The sequence below is a fragment of the Geotrypetes seraphini genome, chromosome 2, assembly GCF_902459505.1.
Source record: "Geotrypetes seraphini chromosome 2, aGeoSer1.1, whole genome shotgun sequence".
In the NCBI taxonomy this organism is placed as follows: domain Eukaryota; kingdom Metazoa; phylum Chordata; class Amphibia; order Gymnophiona; family Dermophiidae; genus Geotrypetes; species Geotrypetes seraphini.
This window is the reverse complement of record NC_047085.1, coordinates 163,061,004-163,073,394: the sequence shown is the minus strand read 5'-3', so window position 1 is coordinate 163,073,394 and position 12,391 is coordinate 163,061,004. Positions and strand designations below refer to the sequence as shown.

The window sequence follows — 12,391 nt, the reverse complement described above, 5'->3', positions numbered from 1 at the left end:
GGAACTTATATGTTGTGACTTAGGTGATCTAAAAACAGGTCTAAGTGCCCAGAAGGTATCCAAATGGACCAGATAACCACTGCAGACACAAAGTACAGACCTCACACACTCCTCCAACAAATCAGAATTAAAACATATATACCTGCCTCCAGAACATCAGCACCTGGCATAGAAAAAAGCCTAGTAGAGGTGCACAGAGGTGTAGTCCATAGGGGTGAACCATAGAGAGGAGGACCCAGGCCCATTAGCTACTCTAATCACTGCATTCATGGTAGAAAATGTGAGCCCACCAAAAAAACCCAAAAACAACAAACCCCACTCTACTGCCATATAGGTGCCACATGCAGCCATAAGGGCTATTGGGGTCATAGACAGGTGGGTATAGTAGGTTGGGGGAGGGGGAACTCTACTTTTTTACTCAAATCAATACCCTATATGGAACTGACAAAAAACTCTGCAACACCAAAAGGCCTCAATCAAACACACCTTACATTCACACACCCACAAGTGGAAAAGACAAAAGATAAACAAAGAAAGAAAATAAGAAAGAAGTGGAGATATAGCCTCAGTTCTACTTCATCTGGCAAAAAACTCCACTTCATAAGATAACCACTTGCACATGTGAACACAAAAAGTGAAAAAAGCACTGTAATAGCCTGTAGAGTAATGTCATACAACACGCCAGGGAACAAAACCCCAAACCATGATATTGTGGGTAAATGAGCACTTCAGCACTGCAGTCACTACTATTGCATAGGAGGCAGAATAAAACAGAAAAACCTAGCTGCCAATAACGTCCAGGTTCTTTTCAATCCCAGCTCTCACTCCTGGACCCTACAGCCAGTTGACCCGACGGGGAACTCTCCATTTCTCTTTGTCTCACTGTGTCAGGGGTATCAGTTCCACTGCTTCACAGGCAATATATTAAGACCCACTGTGCTTAACAGGCTCCCATTCCACTCTCCAAATCACTAATGGCGCAAAAAGACTCCACAGTCACAGGCTGATAAACTTTCCATAGGCACTGCCCCTTATTACCACTCACCGATCATGAGCCAAAGAAATATCATGAATTACCACTCAAACATCATGAGCCAAAGAAATCCGGGCATTTAATCCCTCAGGGTGAACTGATTGCAATGTGTAAATCCAACGTTGCTCCTTCTGTCGAAGTAGACGCCTTCAATCTCCACGACTAACTGGGTAAGAAATATGATCAATCACATTGTCACCAAAGGCTCCTCCAAACGTCTGGTATTTAGACAAGATCTGTGCTGAATTAATCGAGTCTTAAAGCGCCGGTATGTATGTCCCACATACATTTCAAACAGGGGCACATGATGATATATACCACCCCTTCTGTTAAACATGAAGTGGGACTCTGTAGCTTGAACACTTGACCAGTCCTAGGATGAACAAACTCATCAGACTCCATCATCTGAGGGCACAGAGAGCACTGACCACAACTTCGATGGCCAGGTTCTACCACTGTATTTAGTTCAGATGTTGTTGGTCTAAGCACATTAGGGCTTAAGATGTCACAAAGATTCCGATTACGCCCATAGGAAAATAAGATACTAAGATGTTGAAAGCTCGGTTGTATCCATAGAATATTCAAATGCCTATGGATCACCTGCTGTGAAGTTCTCGACATCTGATTAAACGTGGATATAAATGAAACCATATCCTGTGGAGATTGCACATTACAATATTCAAGTAAGGATTCCCTATGGTTATAAAAAGCCCTTTTGGCAGCTCTTGCTACCACAGGGGCAGGATAGCCCCTCTGATCAAACTTTTCCTGTAATCTAGCAGATTGGTGACAAAATTCTGAATTAGTACTACAGATGCGTCTGTAATGTAAAAACTGAGCAAATGGAATGCTCGTCTTCATTGTGTATGGGTGCATGCTATTAAACTGTAATAGGGAATTACGATCAGTTTCCTTTACATGTATAGTGGTGTGCACCAAACCATCCACTATTTCCACATCAACATCTAGAAAAGCAATCTTAATTTGATGAAATTCCATTTCAAATCTCAGTGAGGGATGACATGCATTGATGTAATCTCTGAATGACAAAAGTTCATCCAGAGAGTCTCGCCATAGACAAAAAATATCATCTATAAAGCGAGTCCACCCCACTATCGTCTGAAAAAATCTAGAGGGGTAAACAAACCGTTCTTCAGAATAACCCATGAACAAGTTGGCTATTGTGGGAGTGAAGGTAGCACCCATCACCACCCCTGAGAGTTGCATATAGAACTGTCCCTCAAACAAAAAATAGTTCTTCTTCATAGCTAGAGCGATCAGTCCCAACAAAATCTCTGGGGGAAGCAGCCAAGGCTGAGGCAACTGACTCAAGAACTGTTATAAAACCTCCAAAGCCTCATCCTGAGGGATGGAGGTATACAAGGAGGCTACATCAAATGTCACTAAAAAGGTGACTTAAGATAATCCAGGTTCCCAACTTTCCAACAACTTCAAAAAATGTGTTGCAGAGATTTTTTGTCAGTTCCATATAGGGTATCTATAATAATAAAACGCTAAGCGTGCATGCGCACTCTCACCACGTGTTCTCTGAAATCTGATCTGTCGGGATGTGACCGGCAAAAGTGCGCATGCGCGCTTACTACGTCACCAGGACTCCAGGACGCATGGAGTGGCGGCTGCCTGGAGAAGGGCTGTCGGCGGAGGGCAGACTCCGAAAAGGGCTAAAATGCTGGCGGGAGCGGTGAAAGCGCGCAAGGCATCGTGCCCCCCTACTCTCCACCTCGCGCCGCTCTCCCTCATAATCTGGCAATTTGTGGAAGACGCCTGGTAATGCCTCGATACGGACAAAGTTTATTTTTTAGTTCAAAGCCGCCGCCGCGGCTCCTCTCTTGATCCCCGCCTGCATCGGAAACCTTCTCTGACGCAGGTGCAACTTGAGAGAAGAGCTTCACTGGCGGCTTTGAACTAAAAAATAAACTTTGTCCTTCAGCAAAAAACTTCCGTGAGAGGTGCAAGCGCAGAGCGCGCTTCACCCCAACATATGACCTCACCGGCTGTGGACTGTGCCTTTGCTGCTGCACTTTCCAGTAAGCCTACAAGCCGTGGCTCCTCCCCCCTGTTCCTGCTCCTCTCCTTAATGGCTGCGGAAGAGAATGGAGTGTGGGGCTTGGTGGAAGTGTTTGTATCTGGGTTGCAGGATGGTAAAGCTGCGGAGCTGGCATGCGTTTCTTCCCTCTCCCGGCCAAGACCCTGTAAATTAATGGCGGTCCTGATTATAGGGGGACAGGGATGGGCAGGGGAAGAGGTGCTGTTGGACAAGGGGGGCAGAAAAAGGAAGGGAGGCATACTGCTGGACAGGGGGGAACAGGGATAGACAGGGGAAGAGGTGCTGATGGACAGGGAGGGGCAGATAAAGAAAGGGAGGTGTACTGCTGGACAGGGGGGAGCAGGGATGGACAGGGGAAGAGGTGCTGATTGACAGGGGGGGCAGTAAAGGAAGGGAGGCATACTGCTGGACAGGGGGAGCAAGAAAGAGGGGTTGATGGACAGGGGAAGAGGTACTGATGGACGGGGGGGCAGAAAAAGGAAGGGAGGCCTGCTGTTGGACAGGGGGAGCAGGAAAGAGATGATGATAGACAGGGAGGAGGTAAAACAAAGGGAGAAAGACTGTTGCTGGATAAGGGGAGCAGTGAAGGGGTGGTGGTGGACACAGGGGAGGTAAAAGGAAGGGAGAATGGACAGGGGGAGCAGGCAAGAGGTGGTGGTGGACAGCCAAGGAAAAAAAAGACAGAAATACAGAAAGCGGCTAAGGAGAGAGAGAGAGAAAAAAAGAAATAAAGACAGACACACACACATATATTTTAGCACCCGTTAATGTAACAGGCTATAAGACTGGTTGATTTGAATAAAAAAGAAGAAGTTACAGACCCTGATCCCTAGGCGAGTGTGGAGGGGGAGCTCACCATACTCTGCAAGGGAGTTGTGGTGAGATGTTTATGTGGCACCCTTTTTGTTAAGTTCACAGCAATGCCCTGTAAGGTGCCCCACTACTCTGTTGCCATGTCTGAGTGGCCAGTCCATTACTTTGCTGACCCCTTCCATGTCCAAAAGGTCTTATTCTAGGCATTTGGGACTCGAACGATTTTTTAGATGAGAATGTAGTATAAAGATAGATGTAGTAGCGGTCTGTACAATCAAATAGCTGGACGTAGAAGTAGACAATTAAGAAAAAATAATGGACATATTTTTTGAGAAAGACTTTGGACGCTGCCAAATTTGGGTGACTAGCACCCTAGGCCCAAAACAGACTTAGACGTTTTTTTGATTATGCCCCTCTAAGCTACTTAAGGTGTATGTTTTTATGACTGAGTTCTGTTACTTATCTCTTTAATAAACATATTTGAACTAAAAATAAAAGCACTAACATATAAAAAGTACTTCCAATTCTTGAATCTTGCAATAGATATTGGTCTATTATTCACGTTCAAGTACTGAAAGCTCTGTTCCAATTTCTTCTTTATTCTTCTTTAGTCTGTGGATTATGAGACCAAGAACATGTATAGCATTCGAGCAAAAGCTATAAATAAGCACATTGATGAACGTTTCTTAGACCTTGGCCCATTTGAAGATAATACCATCGTCAAGATCAGCGTGGAAGATGTGAATGAACCTCCAGTGTTCCTCTTACCTGAGTACAGAATGGAGATCCTCGAAGGTGCTACTGGAGGGTCATATATTGGTGCAGTAAGTGCCAGAGATCCAGACAAAGAAAACATTTCTGTCAGGTAGTATTCTTAGCAAAACTCCTATAGAGCTTAGTTAATTAAACCCCTCCCCCCTTTTACTAAGCCACGGTAGAGGTTTCCACCATGGTCCGGAGTGCTAAATGACTTGATACTGCTCCAAAGCTTATAGAATTTAGAAACCTCTACTGCAGCTTAGTAAAAGAGGACCTAAATTTCAAAGAGGTCATTTTACTATGATGCCTTAGGAAATAACAGGTGCTGAACACAGCTTTTAAAATGGAATAATGCAGGATAGGCTCAGGCTATCATGTATCATATGTGCACACAATAACCATGTGGGCTTTGGGTTTTTTTTTTTAATGTTGTAGGGATGGGGCAGACAGTGATTAGGAAAGGATTACCTGCTGACTCCAGCAGCGTCTGCAGCACTGTACACACGCTGCTTCGGGGCCTTCTACAGCCCCGAAGCAGCGTGTGTAGAGTGATGCAGACGCTGCTGGAGTCAGCAGGTTTGGAGTCGGGACCGCGGGAAGGGAAGGGAAGGGGGACGGCAAGGTGAAGAACTTACTTTTACCACAGCAGGGAGTCCAGCGCTGGTGGCCAGTCCTGCCGGCGAGTGTAGTTAGGTGCTGTAAGGCTGGGGACCCGCGCATGCTCACTCCTGCCACCACGGACCTACATCTTACAGGACAGGGAAAATGGAACACGCAGGTAGGAGTGCGCATGCACGGCTAGGGTTTTATTATATAGGATTCCTGGGGTTGTATTGACTTGTAGAGTATAATTTTCTACTACAGTATCTTGAATTGTACTGTAGTTTAAGAATGACATCGACACATCGGTCCAGGGCATTATCTTAGAAAATGGCAAAACACGCCAAACAGAAAATAAATCTAAGGTACTAGGAATTATCCTAGACTCCAGACTTACTATGGAAGATCAAGAAACATCCCTGACTAAAAAAATGGGTCGGCTTCTGGATAATCGCACAAACTATCTTTCTACCCCTTATTGACTATTGAAATTCCTTATACAAAGGCATGTCAAGGAACATTAGATAGGTTATGAGCCCACCAGGACAGATAGGGAAAAAGGTTGAGTACCTGATTGTAAAATTGCTTAGATAACCTTGATAGGCGGTATATTAAAACCTAATAAACTTGAAACTTGAAGCTTGTGAAAAATCTGCAACACCTTCAAAAACAGCAGTGAGCCTGATCTGCAGTGCTAGGAAATTTGACAAAGTTTGTTTGTTTGTTTATTATATTCCGTTTTTATCAAGGCAGAGCACAAAGCAACATACACAATAAAATTACAAACAGCTAAAAAAAAAAAAAAAAAAAAAATCTCAATATATAAATAACCATCAAATCCTGCCAGAACTGAGTTATTACATATTCTTTTCCATGCTAAACACCAATGAAACCAACCACAGCATGAGCCTGGGAGACAAATACAGACTCGTTGTCCAGTAACCCCACTACTGAGGGAACTCTACTGGTTACCTGTCCAGAACAGAATTAAGTTCAAAATTTCCTTCCTCGTCTTTAAATCACTAACAGAACAATGGTCTGAGTCAATCATCAATAGATGTCTACTCCTTCAAAATGGAGATAAAGAAAGAACAAGCAGTAAATATACCTTATCTTTCCCCTCAGTGAGAAAAGTGAAGTCAAAGAAACATCACCAACTGTCTTTTGAATACCTAGAAACAAAAATATGGAACAAACTACCCGTTACAATTAGGACTTCATCCAGTGGTATAGTAAGAAGACGGTGGAGGAGATGGACCGCCCCGGACTCCATCTTTGCAGGGGCACCGGCACCTCTGTCCCCCCATGCCATGCTCATACCCCCATTCCCCCAATACCTCTTCTTTATCAGCATAAGCAACTTCAGACTGCTGCTCTTGCCAGCCTGGCTCCCCTCTGAAATCACTTCATGGTTGTAGGGCCAGAAAGTGACCTCAGAGGGAAAGCTAACACTGTTGTGAACAGCAGGCCGCACAACCTGCTCATGCTGGTGAAGATTTAAAGAGTTAATTGGGGGGAAGAGAGGGCACAAGTTTGCCATGGGGGTGGGGAAGGGGCAAGGAGGAAGGATTAGGGAACGCCACTGCTCCAGGCACTCTCTACCCTCTCTATGCTACTGAATTCAATTACATACACTGTCTTTCAAAAGAATATGAAAATTTTTCCTTTCAACGCTAGTCCTGCAAGCGGCTTCTACACTCTCTTAATCAAATGTATTGCCAGTAATACCTAATACATTATGGGACACATAATTGAAACAGAAATATGTCTAAAAACTCACCCAAATCAGCACTTGGATGACCTAAAAGATAGGTCATCCACGTGGTGATAATTGAAACGGGTTTTTAGACATATCCATATACTTTTTAGGCCTCTGAATCCCTCTGTGCGCCCAGAACTGAAAGGGGCATTTTTGAAGAATTGGTTAGAGCGGACTGTGGGTCGACCTAGACTTAGTCGTACAGCACAGAAAATCAAAAGTTTTACGAGGCTGCCTATACGGAACTTATACGTTGTGACTTAGGCGATCTAAAAACAGGTCTAAGTGCTCAGAAGGTATCCAAAGTGACCAGATAACCACTGCATACACAAAGTACAGACTCCCACACACACCCCAGTGATCACTGAACCCCCACACCATAAATATTGGAATAAAAGCATACATACCTACCTACAGAACATCAGCACCTGACATAGGGAAGCTTAGTAGAGCTGCACAGAGGTGGCTTAAGTAGTCTGGGAGGTGGACTAATGAACCATAGAGAGGAGGACCCAGGCCCATAAGCCACTCTAACCACTGCATTCATGGTGGAAAATGTGAGCCTACCAAAAAAAAAAAAAAAAATCCACTCTACTACCATATAGGTGCCACGTGCAGCCTTATGGGCTATTGGGGTTATAGTGGGTTTTGGGGGGCTCACCATAAGCTGCAAGTGAGTTGTGGTGGGATGTTTATGTGGTACCCTTTTTATGAAGTTCAGAGCAGTGCCCTGTAAGGTGCTCCACTACTTTTTTGCCATGTCTGGGTGGCCAGTCCATCACTTTTCTGGCTCCTCTCACGTCCAAAAGGTCTGGTTCTAGGCGTTTGGGACTTGAATGATTTTTTGGACGAGAACGTAGTATAAAGATATATGTACTAGAGGTCTGGATGATCAAACGGTGAAGTATACAATTTCGGGAAAAAAATTAAGACATATTTTTGAGAATGGACTTTGGATGCTGCCAACTTTGGGTGACTAGTTCCCTAGGCCCATATCCAAGCAGCCTATTCCTAGTTCGACCATTACTTTCTATGGCAGTGTATCATAAACTGTGTGCGATGGCACACTAGTGTGCTGTGGTGAAATTCAGGGTATGATACGAGATGCCAGCGAGGAAGAGAGTCACCGGCGCTGGCTGACTACCTACAGGACGTGCCTCTCATAGCGAGAGGTACGTCTTGTAGGCAGTCAGCCGGAGCCAGCACCTCTCCTCCTCGCCAGTGCCTCTCCTCCAAAGGTTAGCAAGTTCAGGGCACGTCATTACTTAGTTGTCTGCACATGTCCGGATGCCCTCCAGCCACGGCCCCAATTTTAGTGTGCTATGGCTTCAAAAAGTTTGCGATATTACCAGTATATCACAGCTCTTCTAATGATTGATCACTATACTCATATACTCCTCTAATATTAATAGTAAAGTGCTCAGACCAAATAACCTTAAATTAGATGATAACACCTAACTGTGATTATTATACGGACCATCATTGCCTTTACTGTCCCTGGCCCAACCCATAACATACTGAATAATAATAAAACAACTTATCTGGAATCTCTGACGGGTTGGGAATTCAATAACCACAGCTGCAAAACGTGCCAGTGTCAATGCTCAGAAGTGTTCAGAGGTGCAAATGTGTCAAATTAAATCACCATGGATTTTAATATGGTGATTTAATTTGACACATTGCACCACTGAACACTTCCGAGCATTGACACTGGCACATTTTACAGCTGTGGTTATCGAATTCCCAACCCGTCAGAGATTCCAGATAAATTGTTTTATTATTATTCAGTATGTTATGGGTTGGGCCAGGGACAGTAAAGGCAATGATGGTCCCTATAATAACCACAGTTAGGTGTTATCATCTAATTTAAGGTTATTTGGTCTGAGCACTTTACTATTAATATTAGAGGAGTATATGAGTATAGTGATCAGTCATTAGAAGATCTGCGATAGACTGGTAATATCGTTGATATTTTCATCACAGAGTCTATACTCTGATATCTCCCTCTGTTTATGAAGTTCAAAAAGTTTGCAACACACTGTTCTATGCTTTTAGGCCTGGATTTAGAGGCAACTGCCTTAAAATCACATGATGGAGCCGTTTAGAAGATAATCCAAATGAAATGTGGAAAATAACAAATTTGTTCAAAAAGATAAAAATTCAAATGAACAGAGAACAAATTGATGCACCATGTATTCTTTGCAAGACTTCAAACACCCAAGACACTACTTAGATTTTATTTGTGTCCCTACTGGGGTGATGTGTTCATTATCGATCTTATCTAGGCTCGAGTTATTACTCACACAATATCAAAAACAACAACTGGTGAACTGTGTATCAAAAGACATTAGGCGTTGGTAGGAGGCACCTTATGATTTCTCTTAAGTCTACTTTTAAAAGGTGTTTTGGATTTAACTTAGGTGCCAGTAAGACACCTACCGGCACCTAAGTTAAGGCACCATTTATATAATATGGGCCTTAATGATTTTATTCTTCATAATTATCTCCTTTATCTTCTTCAGTATTGATGCCAGGCTTACAGGCTTCTACTTTCCTTGTTGCCCTGGAGCCTTTCTTAAACAATTGAGTCACATTGGCCATCTTCCAGTCCACTGGTACAACAGCCATTGTTAATGACCATTTGTAAATCAGTGTGAATATATCTTTAAATTCCAGTTTTAGTTCTTTCAGAAGTCTGGGCTGAATTCCATCTAGCTTTGCTGATTACTTTTTAGCCTACTTATAAATCAAGTTCCTTTCCCTGCATATAATGCAGTGTTTTAACATATCAGAGGCATCACCCCCTTTGTTTTAGGGTCACCCCAATATCCTCCTATGTGAAGACTGAGGCAATCAGTTCAGCTTTGATAACCCTCTAGACCAGTGGTTCCCAACCCTGTCCTGGAGGACCACCAGGCCAATCGGGTTTCCAGGCTAGCCCTAATGAATATGCATGAGATAAATTTGCATAGAGTAGAAGTGACAGGCATGCAAATCTGCTCCATGAATATTCATTAGGGCTATCCTGAAAACCTGATTGGCCTGGTGGTCCTCCAGGACAGGGTTGGGAACCACTGCTCTAGACCCCATGGCTCAAAGGTCTGACTACCTTCCTCGCTGGCCTCTTACTTATATTCACTGGCCTATATTATTATATTCTCCCTTGCAAAATATAACAATGGTTTACAACAAAGACAGCATTATTTGTACCCCTTTCTATTTGGATACTTTGATACTTTTTTTTTCCATTTTTAAATCTTTCTTGACCCTAACAGCTTTTCTATCATTTGGGTATGGTGACAACCATCTATTTCTTCTCCTTTTTAAAAGAACAGCATATTTTGTTTAAGGCACAAGTATGATATTTTAGTTCACCAACTATTGGCTTAGTAATGGTATAACTTATGTATTGTGTCCATTAAATGTTACTACAGTACTTTACAATTTAAAAAATTGTTCTATGCCTCCTGTATACCAAGAACTCTTTGTTGAATCCCTTTAGGTTCCTTCAAACTATCTATCAATCTTTCACGTTTTCCCATCTTGAAGCGTTGTCCCAGTTTAACTCCAATATGATACAAAAATTAATCATGTTGCACTCACTTTTATTCAGGAGTTCAACCACTGTTCAACCCCCTGCATAAGATTATAAATTTCACTGTTCAGTCTCATGAGCTCTCAGAGGAACTACTCAACACCCCCCCCCCCAAAAAAAAAAAAAAAAGTCAATTTTTGTGATCTGATGAGTCATTCAATTGATGGTGGAATAATTACAATCCTAAATTATTACTGTATTCTTTACTTTGCTGTCCTGTGTTATCTCAGTGCACATTTTCTCAGTTTCAGCTATTAAACTTATAGCACCCCTGTGCTATAACGTGGCCTGTGCTATTTTTAGCATGTGGGTTTCCCGCATGTTGAGGCCATTTTTTTAGCATGACACTAAAATGTCTGTAATTTATTTTTACCTATTAATTGCAACACACTAACTTCAAAATTAGCATGTAAGCATTTCATTACTTATCCCCCTCCCCCCTTTAATGAATTTAATGAAGCCATGTTAGCGTTTTTTTGTCACCGGATGTGGTGGCAAAATCTCCGATACTCATAGAATTTGTATGAATGTTAGAACTTGTATTGTCGCAGCCAGCAATTAAAAAAAAAAAAAAAAACTAACGTGGCTTCATAAAAGGGGGGTTATTTTATAGGCTAACCCTGCGCTAATTGGCCAGAGTGTGCCAATGCCTATGTGGTAACTGATTTGCAAAGGGAACACATACTTTATGCCCCCAAATCTATGCCACTCCTCATCAAGATGGCTGTCACATCACTGGCTTAATTTCTCCTTTCACATCTGTGTGTCTTGAAATCTGATAATGTATCTCATTTTTCACCAGGTATACATATGCTGCTTATATTTATGTTCTTACTCATGCACCAGCTTACCAACTGAGTTATGCAGGCTTTTCACATTGACATAAAGGTACTTCAGCATGTCACTGTTTTTAATGATCATACCCTGCCTGCTTTTGGAATTATTTCTTCAGATAGCCCAGAACTGGTTCAACAAGCATATTCTTTTCAATCTTTATTTAAGTAAATCTCTTACTTCTAATGGAACTGCAGCAGAAAAAGAAAAATCACACTCTCTGAGTTACTAATAGCTTCTCCTACCATTTAGTATAGTCACTTTTCTAATGCCAATAATCTGGATCTATCTTGGTTAAATTGGAACCATTCATAATAGATTAGATTCCCTTTCCACAGATTATTCACTGGATCCTTATGAATCAAAATCAATTCTCTTTGCAACAGTATCTCATTCACTCACTGAGACACTTGATCTTTGTCTACTTATACAGAAGTAGAATTTCCAAGAATGATACCCTTGAGATTCTAGATTTCCATATCTTTCCTCAGAACCTCAATTTGTTTTCAAGAACCTTTTAACCTTAATTCCCTTTTCAGTCAGTGCCAACATACTCATTCCAGAACTTTCTAAAGTTAGATCTAGATGTTATGATAAGTCTACTGTACTTGTATCAAGTACACAAGTCACCATGTTATCTTTACAACCAACTACCCTACTTTTTATGTTTCTGAAAATTAAATTTGTCCTAATTTTGACATCTGATCCCTTCCACGGGAGACTTATACATGGCACAAGGAAATACATCTCTCACAAAATTGATTTTTTGCTACATTATATATAACTGCTATATCTAAAATTATACACAACATATTTCTTTATTTGCTTTATTTTGGTGGAAATGTACACACTGCCAAACTTGCACAAGGTCATTCAAGGTGTTTTTATAATATCCAATAGTTCCTTGTATCCAATAGTTATTCATAAGCA

The 12,391-nt window shown here is 42.0% G+C and overlaps 1 protein-coding gene across 4 annotated transcripts in view; it reads left to right on the top strand.

The window, feature by feature from the left end:
* The window catches only part of LOC117355521 (cadherin-19-like), a 277,325-nt gene that overhangs the window by 156,588 nt on the left and 108,346 nt on the right, over positions 1-12,391 (top strand). For 3 of the 4 annotated variants that reach the window (XM_033934214.1, XM_033934215.1, XM_033934216.1), the window contains one exon: positions 4,526-4,779. In XM_033934214.1, the coding sequence (XP_033790105.1) occupies positions 4,526-4,779 (254 nt within the window). Of the gene's footprint in view, positions 1-4,525; positions 4,780-12,391 lie in introns of those variants that run through there. The other variant, XM_033934217.1, reaches the window with a different exon arrangement.